Source organism: Anomaloglossus baeobatrachus, chromosome 10, assembly GCF_048569485.1.
Source record: "Anomaloglossus baeobatrachus isolate aAnoBae1 chromosome 10, aAnoBae1.hap1, whole genome shotgun sequence".
In the NCBI taxonomy this organism is placed as follows: Eukaryota; Metazoa; Chordata; class Amphibia; order Anura; family Aromobatidae; genus Anomaloglossus; species Anomaloglossus baeobatrachus.
In genome coordinates, this window is record NC_134362.1 from 48,431,616 (window position 1) to 48,452,561 (window position 20,946).

At 53.0% G+C, this 20,946-nt stretch overlaps 1 protein-coding gene across 1 annotated transcript in view; it reads right to left on the reverse strand.

The window, feature by feature from the left end:
- NXF1 (nuclear RNA export factor 1) overlaps positions 1-20,946 on the reverse strand; it is a 173,889-nt gene that overhangs the window by 57,599 nt on the left and 95,344 nt on the right. The window contains 2 exon segments of the mRNA XM_075326585.1: positions 2,322-2,431; positions 5,515-5,622. Coding sequence (XP_075182700.1) covers positions 2,322-2,431; positions 5,515-5,622 — 218 coding nt within the window.

A 20,946-nucleotide genomic window follows, 5' to 3' on the forward strand; every position in this document is an offset into this window, starting at 1 on the left:
ACCACGGGTACAAGCCTACGGCAGAATTGGAGAACCGTATGCCACATCTGATGCCCATCAACCTCCAGCTCCTCCACATTAAATCTGCTTTGCTCCACGTTTCTAGGCAGGTTCCAGCATTCATTTATCCACTCCTCAGCATGGGAGCGCTGCTGAATTGGGCTAAGTGTCTCATTAGTAGGTATCGTACACCCTACGTCTTTGAGGGCACTCAGCCCACCCTCCTGGCAAGGAGGGCTCCAGACACCCGAGGGTTACACAGATGGGCATGCTTTAGACGTCACGTCTCAGCCACCTCCCTCAGTCTTCGTCTTCTCGTGGCTGTTGTGAGGTCTGCCTTAGGTTGCTCCCGCTAGGGGAAACTTACCCGTCATGGACCAAACAACCACAATGCGTCACAAAAAAAAAAAAAAAATAAAATGAGGGAGGCGCCGGCAAGTTCTGTACGAAAAGAGCAACAAGTGATCTCGATTGAAAGGCAATAATTGAGTTCTCCAAGCCAAAGCACCAGGAGGAGCCGGAGGAAGATACGGAGAGCAGACGGCAAGGACTCATAGATGCACTGCCTATAGGCATTATCGCGCGGCACGAGTAAGGAATGAAATGTGTCATGGCATAAATGGAGGAGAATGGAAGGTAATGATAATGTGGAAAAGAAGAAGGAAATTGGGTAAGGAAAACTAAAAAAAAAAAAAGAGAAAAATGACACAAATGAGTGTTGCAAGTGTGTATGGAAAAGTACAATATATAAATATTGCCTAGATAGAAAATTATTGGGTAGCTCTTTATTTGCTTCATCACTATTGATAAATAGGGTTCATAATTGATCAGTTCTTGATATCGAACCAATGATGGAGAACTTAAGTGTTGTGCCTCAAGAGAATAATTATATGACAGCCCTAGAGGCCAAAAGGTAGGGACTAAAGCCTGCCGGTAAGTGTGCGCCCCACTGCTGGCGCTTCATCAGATAACTGCCGGTAAGTGTGCGCCCCACTGCTGGCGCTTCATCAGATAACTGTCTCACACACATGAAGCCACAGTAACTTTTATGCCGTTTAGAAAGCTGACAGTCCAGTATTTTAATAAGCAGCTCATTTTATTCTCAACAAAAGGTCTCGGGATATAAAATATGTAAAAATACCAGCATGTCATTCTTAGTCTGCTCACCTAATCCTAGGTGGACCAGCTGGACTATAGTGTAACTTAGAAATGAAATAAAAGATTATAAGTCTGACAAGTGCAAGTCTGCCTGTTCCGGCCATTTGTGCAATGCTTATCACTAGGTCGCCTGTTCCGGCCATTCTTGCAATGCTTATCACGAGAGGTCACCTTTTCAGGCCATTCGTGCAATGCTCATCACTAGGTCACCATTCGTGCAATGCTTACCACTAGGTTGCTTATTCCGGCCATTCGTGCAATGCTTATCATTTGGCTGCCTGTTGCGGCCATTTGTGTAATGCTTTTCACTAGGTCTCCTGTTGCAGCCATTCGTGCAATGCTTATCATTAGGCAGCCTGTTGCGGCCATTTGTGCAGTGCTTTTCACTAGGTCGCCTTTGCTGGCCATTCTTGCCATTGCTTATCGTTAGGTTGCCTTTTCTGGCCATTTGTGCTATGCTTATCACTAGGTTGCACAGGCGGTCCCAGCTGCCCATTCTAGTGTAATGACAGACAATAAGGGGTGTTGTGCTCAGTAAGTGTTTACGAGACGTTTTGTTGGTCAATGGCGGTCCAGGTCCTGACACCCCTACCAATCAATTAAAAACACCACAAGTGAACGGGGAGATGTAGGGGCTTAATAGTATGTCTTATGAGCGAAATACACTCCTCCTATGCCTTTTGAACATCAAATGAATAAGATATGCGTTACGAGCGCTCAAGAAATCAATACAGCGCACTCTTACAATGCTCCTTTGTTAATGCATGTGACCAGTTTATTTAGGATCACAGGCAAAGGCCTTGTCCTTCTGAACTATGCACCAATAAAAGCAGTAGGGGCATGAGCAGAAATGTGAGACTTCCCCGCCCATTAGTGTTAGCTGAATGCTGACATTACTTATAAGACAAGGTGGAAACTATATGAACAAAATAGATTCTGTTCTCTCAATCTCAAAAGAGCAGTGTACTGACCACAGTTTCTATTGAGCCCTTGCACCGTTCTGTGCACTGCTGCAGGAGCTGCACACTTTATAACAGTGTTTAGTGCAATGGGTGGAGGTCTCAGGACCTGGACCCCCATCAATCAGCGGCACAGGTAATATAGAAAAACCGTACTGCACAGAATACTAATTGCTTCAAGTCGGGGTAAAGTCCCGGACTGACCTGATGTATACAGTTTGGTCTTTGAAGAATTTGCAGAGCGGGTTCCCGGCTAGCCATAGCATTTCCAGTTTAAGTCCTTTTATATTATCCAGATCCTTTTCAGACTTCAACTGAACATAGGGGACACAAAAAAAAAAAGGCACAGGTCATTTTTGCATCGGCAGTAAACAAATGCCTCCTTGAAAATCATTAGCGGTCCCCATCACAAGTCCAGAAGCAGGTTGTTTACTACATCTTCAAAGAACTGCAAACCTTCAGCTGAAGGCGTGTAACAAAGTTGTACCTAATATTACGTGCCTCAGTTTTGCAAACGTCACATTATGGGCAGACACTTGGCAAATGAGATTTAATGTTGATAAATGTAAAGTAATGCACCTAGGACGGAGTAATCCTATAGCTGCGTATACATTACATGGAAGTAAACTCGGGACTACAGAACAGGAGAAGGACTTGTGTATTCTCATTACAAATAAGCTGAGCAGCAGCACTCAATGTCAGGCAGCAGCTGCTAAAGCAAACAAGATTCTAGGGTGTATAAAAAGAGATTAGATCCCGCGATCCCAACGTATTGTTACCCCTCTATAAATCACTTGTAAGGCCACATCTGGATTATGGGATCCAGTTTTGGGTTCCACATTTTAAGAAGGACATTCAGAAGTTAGAGTCAGTTCAAAGGCGGAAAACTAGACTACTACAAGGAATGGAGGCCGCCCGTATGATGACAGGTTGAAAAAGTGAGATATGTTTAGCTTAGAAAAAAGACGTCTCAGGGAAGATCTCATTTACCGTATTTTTCGGACCATAAGACGCACTTTTTTTCCCCCAAATGTTGGGGGAAAGTTGGGGGTGCGTCTTATGGTCTGACTATAGGGCTGCGGCCGGGAACGAGGGTGCTGTGGTGGAGCGGGTCATCGGGGGCACGAGCAGGCAGCAGCAGCGCCTGCCGTGACCACGTGGGCCCGCTCATTACATATGCACGCCCATCCTCCCGGCCATCTCTCAGCGCAGAAGCCGTCGCTGACAGGTGGACGGGAGGACGAGCGGGGACGCGCGCATAGCAAAGAGCCGGCATGATCACCCCTGGCAATTACAGCCTGGAGTGATCATGTGCGGCTGTATTCACTGCTCTCCGCGCGTCATTACCAGCGCGGGGTGCAGTGAATCAGTACACTCACCCGTCCCCGTGTGTGGAGCCGCCCCCTGCAGCATGCGATGTCTTCCTGTTTGTGCCGGTCAGCTGATCTGTGCTGAGCCGGTCAGCTGATCGGCACAGACAGGAAGACATCGCGGTGCTGCAGGGGAACGGCTCCACACACACAGGTCAGCATGCCAGAGAGGAAGATATGATCGGTGCTGCAGGGAGTGAGGAAAAGGTGAGTATAAACGTTTATTTTTTTTCTCTGTGCTATAGGATACAGGCCATATACCAGGATGGTATATGAGCACGATGGGGGCATATAGGATGGGAGTATATGAACAGGATGGATGGGGGGGGTATGTGAACAGGCTGGATGGAGGGGGGGATGTGAACAGGCTGGATGGAGGGGCGGATGTGAACAGGCTGGATGGAGGGGCGGATGTGAACAGGCTGGATGGAGGGGGGGATGTGAACAGGCTGGATGGAGGGGCGGATGTGAACAGGCTGGATGGGGGGGGGATGTGAACAGGCTGGATGGGGGGGGGATGTGAACAGGCTGGATGGGGGGGGGATGTGAACAGGCTGGATGGGGGGGGGGATGTGAACAGGCTGGATGGAGGGGGGGATATGTGAACAGGCTGGATGGGGGGGGGTATGTGAACAGGCTGGATGGGGGGGTATGTGAACAGGCTGGATGGGGGGGGTATGTGAACAGGCTGGATGGGGGGGGTATGTGAACAGGCTGGATGGGGGGGGTATGTGAACAGGCTGGATGGGGGGGGTATGTGAACAGGCTGGATGGGGGGGGTATGTGAACAGGCTGGATGGGGGTTTATAGCAGGATCATATACAAGGCAGGAGGATCATTACCAGGATGGGGTACCTTAGTAGAAAATTTGGGGACATTACCCCCATAACAGTTTCAGCAGCAGATCCTCGCCCCATAACAGTGTGTTATGACCACATTTTTTGCTTAAAGTTTTATTTTCCCATTTTCCTCCTCTAAAACCAGGGTGCGTCTTATAGTCCGGTGCGTCTTATAGTCCGAAAAATACGGTATATGTATAAATATATGTGTGGTCAATATAAAGGACTGGCACATGACTTATTTCTTCCAAAGACAATACTAAGGACCAGGAGGCACTCACTGCGAGTGGAAGAAAAGCGATTCCGGCAGCCAAATAGGAAAGGGTTCTTTACAGTTAGAGCAGTCAGACTGTTTTTATATACTACTTTTATATCAGGGCTGGATGATTTCCTCCGTACATAACATTGCTGGTTTTAAACGACTTAAGGCCGCTTTACACGCTGCGACATCGCTCAAGAGATCTCGCTGGGGTCACGGAATTTGTGACGCACATCCGGCCGCTGTAGCGATGCCGTTGCGTGTGACACCTATGAGAGATTATGAATCGTCGCAAAAACGTGCAAAATCGCTCATCGGTGACATGGGGGTCGATTCTCGAATATCGTTGCTGCTGCAGTAACGATGTAGTTCGTCGCTCCTGTGGCAGCACACATCACTCTGTGTGACACCGCAGGAACGAGGAACCTCTCCTTACCTGCCTCCCGCCCGCAATGCGGAAGGAAGGAGGTGGGTGGGATGTTCGTCCCGCTCATCTCCGCCCCTCCGCTTCTATTAGGCAGCGGTTCAGTGACGTCACTGTGACGCTGAGCGAACCGCTCCCTTAGAAAGGAGGCAGTTCGCCGGTCACAGCGACGTCGCAGGGCAGGTAAGTAGTGTGACGGGTCCGCGCGATGTTGTGCGCCACGGGCAGCGATTTTCCCGTGTCGCACAACCGATGGGGGCGGGTACCCACGCTAGCGATATCTGTCACGATATCGGCCTCTAGGGACAAAATGTAGAATTGGTGGAGGAAGGTTGAACTGGATGGATCGAGGGCTTTTTTTCCAACCTAAGTAACCACAAAGTTACAGCGCATTGACTAAAAGAACACATGTGCAATGTATGGTCTTTGACGATGAGCGACAGCTCTGTGAACACATCGTATATACCTGACTTATAGGGTCTTACAGAAAGATTAATGCACTCACCAAGTTTTCAGACAGGTTAAGAATCTTCAGATTGGGAGCTTTAAGGTGAATTTCTGACATATGGTCAAGTTTATAGAGTCTGTTGCTGCTAAGGTCCAAGGACAGTAGCTGTATAGATATAGGGAAAAAGTAAAAACATAACTGAACGACAATGAGAACTGACAAGGTTTTCAGAAAATGATAATTCTGTTGTATACTTAGTAAGAAAAGAAAAAAAGAGAATTTTGTTTACTTACCGTAAATTCTTTTTCTTATAGTTCCGACATGGGAGACCCAGACCATGGGTGTATAGCTTCTGCCTCCGGAGGACACACAAAGTACTACACTCAAACGTGTAGCTCCTCCCTCCTAGCATATACACCCCCTGGTAGCCAGTCCTAGCCAGTTTAGTGCAAAAGCTGAAGGAGGACATCCACCCACAAGTAGAGATAGAGCAAAACCCGGAACAACCGGAACCTCTGTCTACAACAACAGCCGGTGAAAACACACGGAACAAGAGAACTGCCAACAGGCAACAGGGAGGGTGCTGGTCTCCCATGTCGGAACTATAAGAAGGGAATTTTGTTTACTTACCGTAAATTCCTTTTCTTCTAGCTCCAATTGGGAGACCCAGACAATTGGGTTGTATAGCTATGCCTCCGGAGGCCACACAAAGCATTACACTAAAAGTGTAAAGCCCCTCCCCTTCTGCCTATACACCCCCCGTGCTCACGGGCTCCTCAATTTTGGTGCAAAAGCAAGAAGGAGGTTAAAAATTATAATTGGTTTAAAGTAAATTCAATCCGAAGGAATATCGGAGAACTGAAACCATTCAACATGAACAACATGTGTACACAAAAAACAGGGGCGGGTGCTGGGTCTCCCAATTGGAGCTAGAAGAAAAGGAATTTACGGTAAGTAAACAAAATTCCCTTCTTTGTCGCTCCATTGGGAGACCCAGACAATTGGGACGTCCAAAAGCAGTCCCTGGGTGGGTAAATAATACCTCAGAATAGAGCCGCAACCGGCTCCGTCCTACAGGTGGGCAACCGCCGCCTGAAGGACTCGCCTACCTAAGCTGGCATCTGCCGAAGCATAGGTATGCACCTGATAGTGTTTCGTGAAAGTGTGCAGGCTCGACCAGGTAGCCGCCTGACACACCTGTTGAGCCGTAGCCTGGTGCCGCAAAGCCCAGGACGCTCCCACGGCCCTTGTAGAATGGGCCTTCAGCCCTGAGGGAACCGGAAACCCGGAGGAACGATAAGCCTCGAGAATTGGTTCCTTGATCCAGCGAGCCAGGGTTGATTTGGAAGCTTGTGTCCCTTTACGCTGGCCGGCGACAAGGACAAAGAGTGCATCCGAGCGGCGCAGGGGCGCCGTACGAGAAATGTAGATTCTGAGTGCTCTCACCAGATCTAACAAGTGCAAATCCTTTTCACATTGGTGAACTGGATGAGGACAAAAAGAGGGTAAGGAGATATCCTGATTGAGATGAAAGGGGGATACCACCTTAGGGAGAAATTCCGGAACCGGACGCAGAACCACCTTGTCCTGGTGAAACACCAGGAAGGGGGCTTTGCATGACAGCGCTGCTAGCTCAGACACTCTCCGAAGTGATGTGACTGCCACTAGGAAGACCACCTTCTGTGAAAGGCGTGAGAGAGAGACATCCCTCATTGGCTCGAACGGTGGTTTCTGAAGAACCATCAGCACCCTGTTCAGATCCCAGGGTTCTAACGGACGCTTGTAAGGAGGGACGATGTGACAAACCCCCTGCAGGAACGTGCGTACCTGTGGAAGTCTGGCTAGGCGCTTCTGAAAAAAGACAGAGAGCGCGGAGACTTGTCCCTTAAGAGAGCCCAGTGACAAACCCTTTTCTAATCCGGATTGAAGGAAGGACAGAAAAGTGGGCAAGGTAAACGGCCAGGGAGAAACACCCTGAGCAGAGCACCACGACAGGAATATTTTCCACGTCCTGTGATAGATCTTGGCGGACGTTGGTTTCCTAGCCTGTCTCATGGTGGCAATGACCTCTTGAGATAATCCTGAAGACGCTAGGATCCAGGACTCAATGGCCACACAGTCAGGTTCAGGGCCGCAGAATTCAGATGGAAAAACGGCCCTTGAGACAGCAAGTCTGGTCGGTCTGGGAGTGCCCACGGTTGGCCGACCGTGAGATGCCACAGATCCGGGTACCACGACCTCCTCGGCCAGTCTGGAGCGACGAGGATGGCGCGACGACAGTCGGCCCTGATCTTGCGTAACACTCTGGGCAACAGTGCCAGAGGAGGAAACACATAAGGGAGTTGAAACTGCGACCAATCCTGAACTAAGGCGTCTGCCGCCAGAGCTCTGTGATCTTGAGACCGTGCCATGAACGTCGGGACCTTGTTGTTGTGCCGGGACGCCATTAGGTCGACGTCCGGCATCCCCCAGCGGCAACAGATCTCCTGAAACACGTCCGGGTGAAGGGACCATTCCCCTGCGTCCATGCCCTGGCGACTGAGAAAGTCTGCTTCCCAGTTTTCCACGCCCGGGATGTGAACTGCGGATATGGTGGAGGCTGTGGCTTCCACCCACAGCAGAATCCGCCGAACTTCCTGGAAGGCTTGCCGACTGCGTGTCCCGCCTTGGTGGTTGATGTATGCCACCGCTGTGGAGTTGTCCGACTGAATTCGGATCTGTTTGCCTTCCAGCCACGGCTGGAACGCCTTTAGGGCAAGATACACTGCCCTTATCTCCAGAACATTGATCTGAAGGGAGGACTCTGTCTGAGTCCAAGTCCCCTGAGCCCTATGGTGGAGAAAGACCGCTCCCCACCCTGACAGGCTCGCGTCCGTCGTGACCACAGCCCAGGAAGGGGGCAGGAAGGATTTTCCCTTCGACAGAGAAGTGGGAAGAAGCCACTACTGAAGGGAAGCTTTGGCTGCCCGAGAAAGGGAGACGTTCCTGTCGAGGGACGTCGACTTCCTGTCCCATTTGCGGAGAATGTCCCATTGAAGTGGGCGCAGATGAAACTGCGCAAAAGGAACTGCCTCCATTGCTGCCACCATCTTCCCTAGGAAGTGCATGAGGCGCCTCAGGGGGAGTGACTGACCATGAAGGAGAGATTGCACCCCTGTCTGTAGTGAACGCTGTTTGTTCAGCGGAAGTTTCACTATCGCTGAGAGAGTATGAAACTCCATCCCAAGATATGTCAGTGATTGGGCCGGTGTCAGATTTGACTTTGGAAAATTGATGATCCACCCGAAACTCTGGAGAGTTTCCAGAGCAATGTCCAGGCTGTGTTGGCATGCCCCTTGAGAGGGTGCCTTGACAAGTAGATCGTCTAAGTAAGGGATCACCGAGTGTCCCTGAGAGTGTAGAATTGCCACCACTGTTGCCATGACCTTGGTGAAGACCCGTGGGGCTGTTGCCAGGCCAAAAGGTAGTGCCACGAACTGAAGGTGTTCGTCCCCTATGGCGAAGCGCAGGAAGCGCTGATGCTCTGGCGCAATCGGTACGTGGAGATAAGCATCTTTGATGTCTATTGATGCCAGGAAATCTCCTTGGGACATGGAGGCGATGACGGAGCGAAGCGATTCCATCCGGAACCGCCTGGTTTTCACATGCTTGTTGAGCAGCTTTAGGTCCAGAACGGGACGGAAGGATCCGTCCTTTTTTGGCACCACGAACAAGTTGGAGTAAAAACCGTGACCCCGTTGCTGAAGAGGAACCGGGATCACCACTCCTTCCGCCTTCAGAGTGCCCACCGCCTGCATAAGAGCCTCGGCTCTGTCGGGGGGTGGAGATGTTCTGAAGAAACGAGTCGGAGGACGAGAGTTGAACTCTATCCTGTAACCGTGAGATAGAATGTCTCTCACCCATCGGTCTTTTACTTGTGGCAGCCAGGTGTCGCAAAAGCGGGAGAGCCTGCCACCGACCGAGGATACGGTTTGAGGGGGCCGAAAGTCATGAGGAGGCCGCCTTGGGAGCGGTTCCTCCGGCGGTCTTTTTAGGACGTGACTTAGACCGCCATGCATCGGAGTTCCTCTGATCTTTCTGAGGCCTTTTGGACGAGGAAAATTGAGATCTGCCCGCGGTCCGAAAGGACCGAAACCTCGATTGTACCTTCCGTGGTTGAGGTCTGTTTGGTTTGGACTGGGGTAAGGATGAATCCTTTCCCTTGGATTGTTTAATGATTTCATCCAATCGCTCACCAAACAAGCGGTCGCCAGCCAATGGCAAACCGGTTAAGAACTTTTTGGAAGCAGAATCTGCCTTCCATTCACGTAGCCACATGGCCCTGCGGAGTACCACCGAGTTGGCGGATGCCACCGCCATACGGCTCGCAGAGTCCAGGATAGCATTAATGGCGTAGGACGCAAACGCCGACGCCTGATTGGTGAAGGACACCACTTGCGGGGCAGATGTACGTGTTACAGCATTAATCTGCGCCTGACAAGCTGAGATAGCTTGGAGTGCCCATACGGCTGCGAATGCTGGAGCAAAAGACGCTCCTATAGCTTCATAGATGGATTTCAACCATAGTTCCATCTGTCTGTCAGTGGCATCTTTGAGTGAAGCCCCGTCTTCCACTGCAACTATGGATCTAGCCGCCAGTCTGGAGATTGGAGGATCCACCTTAGGACACTGAGTCCAGCCCTTGACAACCTCGGGGGGGAAGGGATAACGTGTGTCCTTAAGGCGCTTGGAAAAACGCTTGTCTGGACAGTCTCGGTTTTTCTGGATTGCCTCTCTGAAGTCAGAGTGATCCAGAAACATATTTAATGTACGCTTTGGAAACCTGAAACGGAATTTCTCCTGAGAAGCAGACTCCTCAATTGGAGGAGCTGGGGGAGAAATATCCAACACCTGATTGATGGTCGCTATAAGGTCATTCACTACTGCGTCACCTTCAGGTGTATCTAGGTTGAGAGCGGCTTCAGGATCAGAATCCTGATCTGATACATCCGCTTCATCCTCCAGAGAGTCCCCCTGCTGGGACCCTGAACAGTGTGATGAACTGGAGGGAATTTCCCAGCGACCCCGCTTGGGCGGCCGGGGACTGCGGTCCGTGTCAGAAACCTCACCCCGGAACCTGTGGGTTACCCCCGGGGCACATTGCTGTTCCAATTGAGGGGGACCTGGGGTCAAGGATTGGACAGTGTCTGGGGCCTGAATCACCGGTCTGGACTGCAATGCTTCCAGTATTTTAGCAGACCATTTATCCATAGTCTCAGACAGTTTGTCAGCAAAGGCTGCAAACTCCGTCCCTGTCACCTGGACAGTGGTAGCAGGTGGATCCACCTGGGCCACCTGCAGCAGAGGCTCTGGCTGAACAAGTGCCCCAGGGGCCGAGCATTGCACACAATGAGGGTCAGTGGACCCTGCCGGTAGTACAGCTGTACATGAGGTACAGTTTGCAAAGTACGCCTGTGCTTTGGCACCCGTGCTTTTTGCAGATGACATGTTGTCTCCTCTGAGAACAACCAGGAGGGTATATAGCCAAAAATCAAGCAGAGCGACCGTACAGTGCAATGTATAGCCTATAAGCCTATATATATATATATATATATACACACTTCGGTACTCAGTGGGGCCAGCACCACAGGTGCTGCTTACCGACCGCTCAGAGCGGTTGTGTGGTCACCAGATTCCCTGCCTGGGTCTCCCTGTGTTGTCTCTCCTCTCCAGCGTCTGAATCGCCGACAGGAATGGCTGCCGGCGTTCTGTGGGAAGGAGGAGACTGTGGGCGTGCCCAAGAAAAGTGCGGGAATCCAGTGCCCCACTGTACTGTGTGAGGAGGGAGGAGAATACTAATGTATGCTGACTGGCAGGCCTGTGGGCGGGAAAGAACGACACTAGGCCGCAGAAGCCGGGGACTAAAGTTATAAGCGCGGCCGGCAATAAGCGCGGCCGCGCGGTGGTCCCCCGGCACTAACACCTCCAGCAGTGCCGGAAAGTGTCTGGCACTAATGTCCGGCGCACTAACACATCCAGCCGTGCTGGAAAGTGTCTGGCCCAAGCGCTCCATGCCCGGCGCACTAACAGACCCAGCAGTGCTGGAAAGTGTCTGCACAAGCACTCAATGTCCAGCGCACTAACACACCCAGCAGAGCTGGAAGTGTGTGGCACAAACGCTCCATGTCCGGCGCACTAACACACCCAGCAGAGCTGGAAAGTGTCTGGCACAAGCGCTCCATGCCCGGCGCACTAACACACCCAGCAGTGTTGTAATGTGTATGGCACCAGCGCTCCATGCGCGGTCCCCACGGGGACACAGAGTACCTCAAAGTAGCAGGGCCTTGTCCCTGACGATACTCGGCTCCTTGTCCAGCAGAATCCCCAGGGGCTGTGGATGGAGCACGGTCTCAGTGCCTGGAGACCGATTAGGATCCCACTTCACCCAGAGCCCTAAAGGGAATGGGGAAGGAAAACAGCATGTGGGCTCCAGCCTCCGTACCCGCAATGGATACCTCAACCTTAACAACAACGCCGATAAGAGTGGGGTGAGAAGGGAGCATGCTGGGGGCCCTGTTATGGGCCCTCTTTTCTTCCATCCGACATAGTCAGCAGCTGCTGCTGACTAAGCTGTGGAGCTATGCGTGGATGTCTGCCTCCTTCGCACAAAGCAATGAAACTGAGGAGACCGTGAGCACGGGGGGTGTATAGGCAGAAGGGGAGGGGCTTTACACTTTTAGTGTAATGCTTTGTGTGGCCTCCGGAGGCATAGCTATACAACCCAATTGTCCGGGTCTCCCAATGGAGCGACAAAGAAAAAGAATTTACGGTAAGTAACAAAATTCTCTTTTTCTTCATCGTTCCTTATGGGAGACCCAGACCATGGGACGTTCCAAAGCAGTCCATGGGTGGGAATAAACAGAAAAACTGAGAAGTAGGCGAAACCTAACTTCACAAATGGGCGACAGCAGCCTGAAGGATGCGTCTGCCCAAGCTCGCATCTGCCGAAGCATGAGCATGCACTTGGTAGTGCTTCGAAAAGGTATGCAGACTAGTCCAAGTGGCAGTCTGACAGACCTGCTGAGCCGTAGCCTGGGCCTGAAAGCCTAAGAGGCACCGACAGCTCTGGTCAAGTGTGCCTTGATCCCCGGCGGGAGAGGCACTTGAGTACACTGGTAGGTATCGGAAATGGCCGACCTAATCCAACGAGCCAGGGTCGGCTTAGATGCCGAGAGGCCCTTACGCTGACCAGTGGTCAGCACAAAAGAGAGGTGCACCGCCTAAGAACAGCGGTGCGAGACACATAGATCCGGAGCGCCCGCACCAGATCCAGAGTATGCAACGCCTTTTCAAAGCGAGGAACAGGAGCCGGACAAAAGGAAGGCAGGGAAATGTCCCGGTTAAGGTGGAAGCAGCAACCACCTTAGGGAGAAAGTCCGGAGTCGGACGGAGAACCACCTTGTCTTGATGAAAAACCAAAAAAGGGGTGACTCCGAAGAGAGTGCAGCCAAAACAGAGACTCTCTTGAGGGAAGTTATGGCCACTAGAAAGACCACTTTCTGTGAAAGACGAAACAAAGAAACCTCCCTAAGAGGCTCAAAGGGGGGTTTCCGGAAGCCGTGAGGACCGGATTAAGGTCCCAGGGCTCCAAAGGCCGCCGGTAAGGCGGAATGATGTGAGATGCGCCCTGCATGAAGGAGCACACCTGAGCCAGCCGGGCGATACGCCGCTGGCACAACACTGACAGAGCCGAGACCTGTCCCTTGAGGGAATTGAGGGATAGTCCTAGCTGCAGACCGGACTGTAGAAGGAACAGGAGGGTCGGCAAGGCAAAAAAAGGCCAAAGGATACTTCCGAGCCCGAGTCATAGTGGAGATGACTTCAGGAGGGATACCAGAAGTCGTCAAGATCCAGGACTCAAAAGCCACGCCGTCAATCTGAGAGCCGCAGGATTCTGGCGGAAAGACTGACCTCGTGAGAGAGGGTCTGGACAGTCCGGGAGATGCCATGGCACCTCCACGGACAGATGGAGCAAGTCAGGGTACCAAGCTCGCCTGGGTCAGTCTGGAGCAATGAGAATGACCCGACGGCCCTCCATTCTGATCTTGCGCAGGACTCTGGGCAAGAGCTAGAGGGTGAAACACGTAAGACAGACGAAGCTGGGACCAATCTTGAACCAGTGCGTCTGCTGCAAAAGCCTGAGGATCGTGGAGCGAAGATCCACATCCGGAGAGCCCTACTTGCGGCAGATTGACCGAAACACTGCCGGATGCAGAACCCACTCGCCGCTGTCCACAGTTTGACGGCTGAGATAATCTGCCTCCCAGTTTTCCACGTCTGGGATGTGGACTGCGGATATGGTGGACTAGGAGTCCTCCGTCCACTGAAGAATGCGTTGAACCTCCAACATTGCCAGGCGGCTGAGTGTCCCGCCCTGGAGGTTGATGTAGGCAAACGCTGTGGCGTTGTCTGACTGGACTCGAATGTGCCTGGCCGCCAACAGATGGTGAAAGGCCAAGAGAGCTAGAAACACAGCTCTGATTCCCAGCACATTGATCCAGAGGGCTGATTCGGACGGAGTCCAAGTGCCCTGCGCTCCATGGTGGAGATATACTGCTCCCCAGCCGGATAGACTAGCATCCTGGTGAGGATCACCCGGGACGGGGCCAGGAAGGAGCGTCCCTGAGAGAGAGGGGCCGAAGCCACCACTGAAACGAGCCCCTGGTCTGTGGCGAAGCCACCACCCCGTGGAAGGAGGAAGTCCGCTTGTTCCAACAGCGGAAAATGTCCAGCTGCAGAGGACGCAGATGGAACTGGGCAAGGGAATCTCTTCCATTGACGCCACCATCTGATCCAGCGCCTGCATTAGGTGCCTGATGGAACGACGTCGGGGCCTCAGGAAAGAGCGCACCGCCAGATGGAGGGACTGCTGTTTGACTAAGGGCAGCTTCACAAGTGCCGGCAGAGTCTCGAATTGCGTCCCTGGGTACGTGAACTTCTGGGTCGAAGTCAGAGTGGACTTGGACAGAATGACAAGCCACCCAAATTGGCTAGAGTGGCGAGAGTGAGCGAGGCACTCCGCTAACAGTCTGCACTGGATGAAGCCCTGACTAGAAGGTCGTCCAGGACAAAAGGATCACTGCCAACCCCTAGACGTGCAGGACCGCAATCACTGCTGCCATGACCTTGAGAATACTCGAGAGGCCGTGGCTAACCCCAAGGGAAGAGCCACGAATTGGAAATGTTGCACTCAGATTGCAAAACGTAGCCAACGCTGGTGTGAAACTGCGATTGGCACATGCAGATAGCCATCTCTGATGTCGATGGATGCTAGGGAATCTCCTTGGGTCATTGATTGATCGCAGAGACTCCATGCGAAAATGCCGCACCTGAACATGCTTGATGAGAAGCTTGAGATCCAGGTCGGAAGGCACCGTCCTTTTCGGGGACTAGGAATAGATTTAAATAGAAATCTCAGAACCGTTCCCAGTTGGGAACCGGTACAATTACTCCATTGGCCTGCAAGAATGCCACGGCCTGAGAGAAGGCGGCGGCCTTGGAGCAGGGGGGAGTTGACAGAAAAAATCTGTTTGGCGGGCTGGATAGAATTCTATCCTGTAGCCGTGGGAGATGGTATCCCGCACCCACTGATTGGAGACGTGTTGAAACCACACGTCGCCAAAGTGGGAGAGCCTGCCACCGACCAAGGACGTTGCTGGCGTGGCCAGATAGCCAGGAGGAGGCCGACTTAGTGGCAGCAGCTCCTGCGGTCTTCTGAGGACGCGGCTTCATGCGCCAGTTGGGTTTACGATCCTTGGCTGAGCTAGTGGACGAGGCCGAGGGCTTAGAGGACGATCACATGGAGGAACGAAAGGAACGAAACCTCGACTGATTCCTGCCCTGGACAGGTTTCCTGGTTTAGGTTTGTGGCATGGAAGACCTCTTCCCGCCAAGAGCTTCCTTAATAATTTCATCCAGTTGTTCCCGAATAGTCTGGTCCCAGCAAAAGGGAGCCCAGCAAGGAACTTCTTTAGAAGCATCTGCCTTCCACTCTCGAAGCCACAGGAGCCTGCGGATAGCGAGGGAATTAGCCGAGGCCACCGCAGTGCGGTGAGAGTCTCCAGCATGGCAGACATGGCATAGGATGAAAGAAGGGAATTTTGTTTACCGTAAATTCCTTTTCTTCTAGCTCCTATTGGGAGACCCAGACAATTGGGTGTATAGCTTCTGCCTCCGGAGGCCACACAAAGTATTACACTTTAAAAAGTGTAACCCCTCCCCTCTGCCTATACACCCTCCCGTGCATCACGGGCTCCTCAGTTTTGGTGCAAAAGCAGGAAGGAGGTAAACTTATAAATTGGTCTAAGGTAAATTCAATCCGAAGGATGTTCGGAGAACTGAACCATGAACCAAAAGAACAATTCAACATGAACAACATGTGTACACAAAAGAACAACAGCCCGAAGGGAACAGGGGCGGGTGCTGGGTCTCCCAATAGGAGCTAGAAGAAAAGGAATTTACGGTAAACAAAATTCCCTTCTTCTTTGTCGCTCCATTGGGAGACCCAGACAATTGGGACGTCCAAAAGCAGTCCCTGGGTGGGTAAAAGAATACCCCGATAAAAAGAGCCGAAAACGGCCCCCTCTTACAGGTGGGTAACCGCCGCCTGGAGGACTCGCCTACCTAGACTGGCATCTGCCGAAGCATAGGTATGCACTTGATAGTGTTTTGTGAAAGTGTGCAGACTAGACCAGGTAGCCGCCTGACACACCTGCTGAGCCGTAGCCCGGTGCCGCAATGCCCAGGACGCACCCACGGCTCTGGTAGAATGGGCTTTCAGCCCTGAAGGAATCGGAAGCCCCGAAGAACGGTAGGCTTCAAAGATCGGTTCCTTGATCCACCGAGCCAAGGTTGACCTGGAAGCCTGCGACCCCTTACGCTGGCCAGCGACAAGGACAAAGAGCGCATCAGAACGGCGCAGTGGCGCCGTGCGAGACACGTAGAGCCGGAGTGCTCTCACCAGATCTAACAAGTGCAAATCCTTTTCACATTGGTGAACTGGATGAGGGCAAAATGAAGGTAAGGAGATATCCTGATTGAGATGAAAAGGGGATACCACCTTAGGAAGGTGTGAGGTAAATCCGGAGATATGACGATAAATCATGATATTCAAGTATGTCAGGAAGCCCTCTCCTGGTGTCACCCCCCCTTTCCTTCACACAACTGGTTTAGCAACAAATCCCATGGCCATCTCCTGTGATATGGAGATGAGGTGGTGTGGGAACAATGGACACAGGATGACTCCCTGCCGTCACCCTGTAACAAGAGTTGTATCTCATTAGCAAGGCTATGGAACTAGCAGACAGAACGACTCCAGTAAAAAATGGTTCATATCTCGCAAGCCATATTTCCGATAAATATGGCAACCATAAAAATGGTGTCTCCGCATGCGGACGATGCCGGCACACCCTTTTTATGGGAGCAGGACATTGGGAAATGCCCCAGGCGTGATATCAGCCAATGGGGAACTGGCAGACAGGTCATGAGTCCCCTCGTTCTGTAGCTAAATTCATAACTGTCACAATGAGAGCATTGGCGTCCGCCTACGACGCTCCCAGGCAAAGTTATGGCCCATATTCCATGTTGTGGATTGTCCATAACTCAAGCCAGGGGTGGAGCAGTGCTCCCTCTGAGGTCACTAAGGTAGGAGGGGACCTGGATTTGCCCAGGTTGATAACCCTACTTCGGCCATTTTCCAGTGTTCTTTTCGCTGGGGGCACGTGTAGGAAACATCTGTGGGAAGGATCCTAGAAACCTGGGTACAGCGCCCCCCTGTGGCCAGACGCAACAAGGTAACTGCTGGAACTGTGTATGCCTGTTTGTAACCCATGCTTTGACTGTAACTGTACTCTGACATATGTATATTCTGTAGATTCCCTATTGTATATATTGTAGTTTCTAGTGTGCTTTAGGCTGATTAAATTATATAATTAATCTTGGGCTGTTCTGTTATCTCGATCTTGAATCCCACGTCTGTGTGTTCGGCTAATAGTTACCGTAAATCGGTTGGTGGCAGCGAATTGTGCCAAGGATTATTGTGGGGAGGCCAGTGAGATTCGGGGAGATTTTATATATTCCGCCCGCGGAGGTCGGGGGAATATATACCTTACTCTCACCGGGGACCCTTCAATAATCGGCATAAGTAGTATAGCGGCCTCCTTGCTTATGGTCGGGCAATTCCATAATTGGCCTGACTATAAGAGGGGCGCTAGAGAGCGCGTCACGTGCTCTGTCTGTCGGTCGGGAGGTATAAAGGAGGGGTGACCCCCACTTGTTACCCCCCGATTGTGACGTACTGGTAGCCAGCGCGGGGGATTTCTGAGTGACCCCCCCGGTGGTTTGTGACATATTGGTGGCATAGCGGTGGGATCGAGATAATAGTGTGTGTGAGTGTGAGACCCATACTCCCAGACACTAAAGACTGCCTGCAGCAGCTGTGGCTGCTGGGGTCTTCAGACTAGCTCAACACTAGAGTGTCAGAGTGCAGATACTGTAAGGTGTGTGGAGGCATCAGGTGTCAGTTCTGTGTCAGTGACCAAAAGTCTGCAAGAATGGCTGATGGCACCAGGAGCAGAGCTATGCAACTGGCCAATGCTAAGGCAGGAGCCGAAGAGAGGGAGGACGGTGCTGTGGACAGCAATGAGGAGGTTGCCCACGAGTCCTCCAGGAGCTCGACGCCAGAAAACCGTTCTGCCGAGGACATTGCGCAACCTGGCACTGCTGGACAAGATGAGGAGGAGCTCACCCAAGGTTCCTCAACGAGCCAGATGCCAGCCCTCCGCTCTGAAAGGGACAGTGAATCGCCTAGCTCTGCAGCGTGCCGCAGATCACCACGTGCCATTCCACCGAGCCTGGGAGGCTCGGATAGCCTTCTTCAAATGGCTATGGCCCTTCTCCAGGCTGGAAACCAGAAGGGCTACAAGGAACTCCTGGCAGAGCGCAGGGTAGAGCGGCAGGCAGCGCGTGACGCTGAGGCTGCGGAGCGGCACGCAGAGCGTGAGGCTGCGGAGCGAGAGCGGCAGGCAGCGCGTGAAGAGCGAGAGCGACAGGCAGACCGTGACTACCAGCTGCAGCTAGCTCAGCTCCGGCCCTCATCAGCCACATGTGACCTTCGAGACACCAAACTTCCAAAGGTCCGTGTTGAGGACTTCCCAGTGCTGGAGAAGGATGGAGACTTGGACTCTTTCTTGACTGCTTTTGAACGGACTTGCTTGCAGCACCATCTGGACAAGGACCAGTGGGCCAAATACCTGACCCCCCGTTTAAGGGGTAAGGCCCTGGATATCCTTGGGGACTTGCCTGCTGAGGCAGATCAGGGCTACGACACCATCAAGCGGGCCCTGATCCAACAGTACAACCTCACTCCAGAGTCCTACCGCAAGAAGTTCCGGAGCCTACAGAAGGGACCAAAGGACTCCTGGGCTGACCACCGGCGGGCACTTGCCCGAGCTGCCGACCACTGGACCCAAGGCCTGCAGCTTTCCACCGGACCGGAGATCCTGGACTTGTTCATCACGGAGCAACTCTTGTGGAACTGCCCTGAGGATCTCCGCCAGTTCATCCGAGACCAGAAGCCAAAGGGGTCCACGGCTACAGCTGCCCTTGCCGATGACTACACCAACAACCGGGCCCCTGAGGCCAGGAGAGCGGCCACCAGCAGCACCTGGAGAGGGGGTAAGATGAATTCTGCGACTGCCCCACCTGCCCCTAGACTGCAGGGGGTGTCCCCCTCAACTCCCCTCTCCAGGCCCGTGGCGGAACCAAGACGGTGCCACCAGTGCAACCTACCTGGACACTTCAAGGCCATGTGCCCTCAGCGTCCCAAGGCCCCGGCTCCGTCCCCGTCCCAAGGGCCGCCCAAGGCGTATTGTGTGGGTGGGGGTGGTGGTAGGTCCCTGGACAGCTTCCAACCTGTCACCGTCGGCCGGTCTGTGACCATAGGACTGCGAGACAGCGCCTCGGAGGTGACTCTGGTGCGGCCTGAGATGGTGTCCCCCCAAGACTTGATCCCTGGAAAAACCCTCGCTGTCTCCGGGATTGGAGGCATTGACCCGGCGCTGCCTGTTGCTGACATTTATGTGGACTGGGGCGCAGGGCGAGGGGTGAGGGAGGTGGGGGTAACTGATCGGATCCCCGCAAACGTGCTACTTGGGACAGATTTGGGGCAGATAACCTCCCAGTTTGGGCCCCAACCAAGGGCTGAACCTTCAGCCAGTACTGACATGCCTCCGGACAATGTTAATGTGTTATCTATGAATGATGTAAGGGAGGAGGGAGTGAACTCTGATATTTCTGCTTGCACAGACACCATAGACACACACGCAGCTGCAGCTGTGACAGGAGGGGAGGGGGTCAGAGAAAGGTGTGACAATGCCTCTACAAGTAACCAGCCTGTGAGCTGGGATCTGTTGCCCTCTGCAGGGATAAGCAGAGAGCAGGGTGCTGCAGGGGGAGGACCAGTGTGTGGGGTGGGGGCTACCACAGCAAATGTGGGGTCCCCAGAGATTTCACAGCGGGGTTCTGTTGCTGCAGGAGGGGAACAGGCAGGTGAGATTGGGGCCGGTCCAGGAGCGGAAGTGCTCCCAGGTAAGATCTCGGTGCATGGTTCCCCCACAACCGGGGTGTCAGGAAGCCAGGTCGGTCTGCCTGAACCGGCGACTTGGTCAGGAACGGAGGAGGAGCAGGCACGACCCACGGTCGCAGCGGCTGTGGCCGCTGTCACCCGCAGTGGGAGTGCCGGAAGCCAAGGGGCCTCCCGGAGGTCAGATAGCTCTTCCCCTTCTGACCAAGTGGCAGCCGAGTCAGGTGGAGGCCAGGACACAGGTCCCGGGGTACTGACCGAAGATGTGACAGTCTCGTCGATTCTGGCCACATCTAGTCAGGGGTTTCAGGCAGCGTTAGAAGCTGACGACAGCCTGAAAGCTCTTAAGGAGCAGGCGGCACAGCCTCCCTCGGACTCGGACCCGGAGCGAGTGGTCTGGGACCAAGGACGGCTGTACCGGGCCACGGTCCAGCAGGGTTCACCGGAGGCGTGGCCCAGGGACCGACAGTTGGTGGTACCCTATCCGTTCCGGACGGAGTTGTTGCGGATCGCACATGAGATTCCGATGGCCGGACACCTAGGGATCGCTAAGACCAAGGCCAGGTTAAACCAGCATTTCTACTGGCCAAAAATGGGGGCCGATGTGGCTGCCTACTGCCGTTCGTGTGAAACCTGTCAGAGAGTGGGGAAGGCGGGGCCACGCCCCAAAGCCCCACTGGTATCTCTGCCCATCATCGATGAGCCTTTCAGGAGGGTGGCTGTGGATCTGGTCGGCCCGCTGGCCATCCCCAGCAGCTCCGGGAAACGCTTCATACTGACGGTAGTGGACTATGCCACCCGGTACCCAGAAGCAGTGGCCTTGTCGTCCATTCGGGCTGACAAGGTGGCCACCGCATTGCTGGAGATTT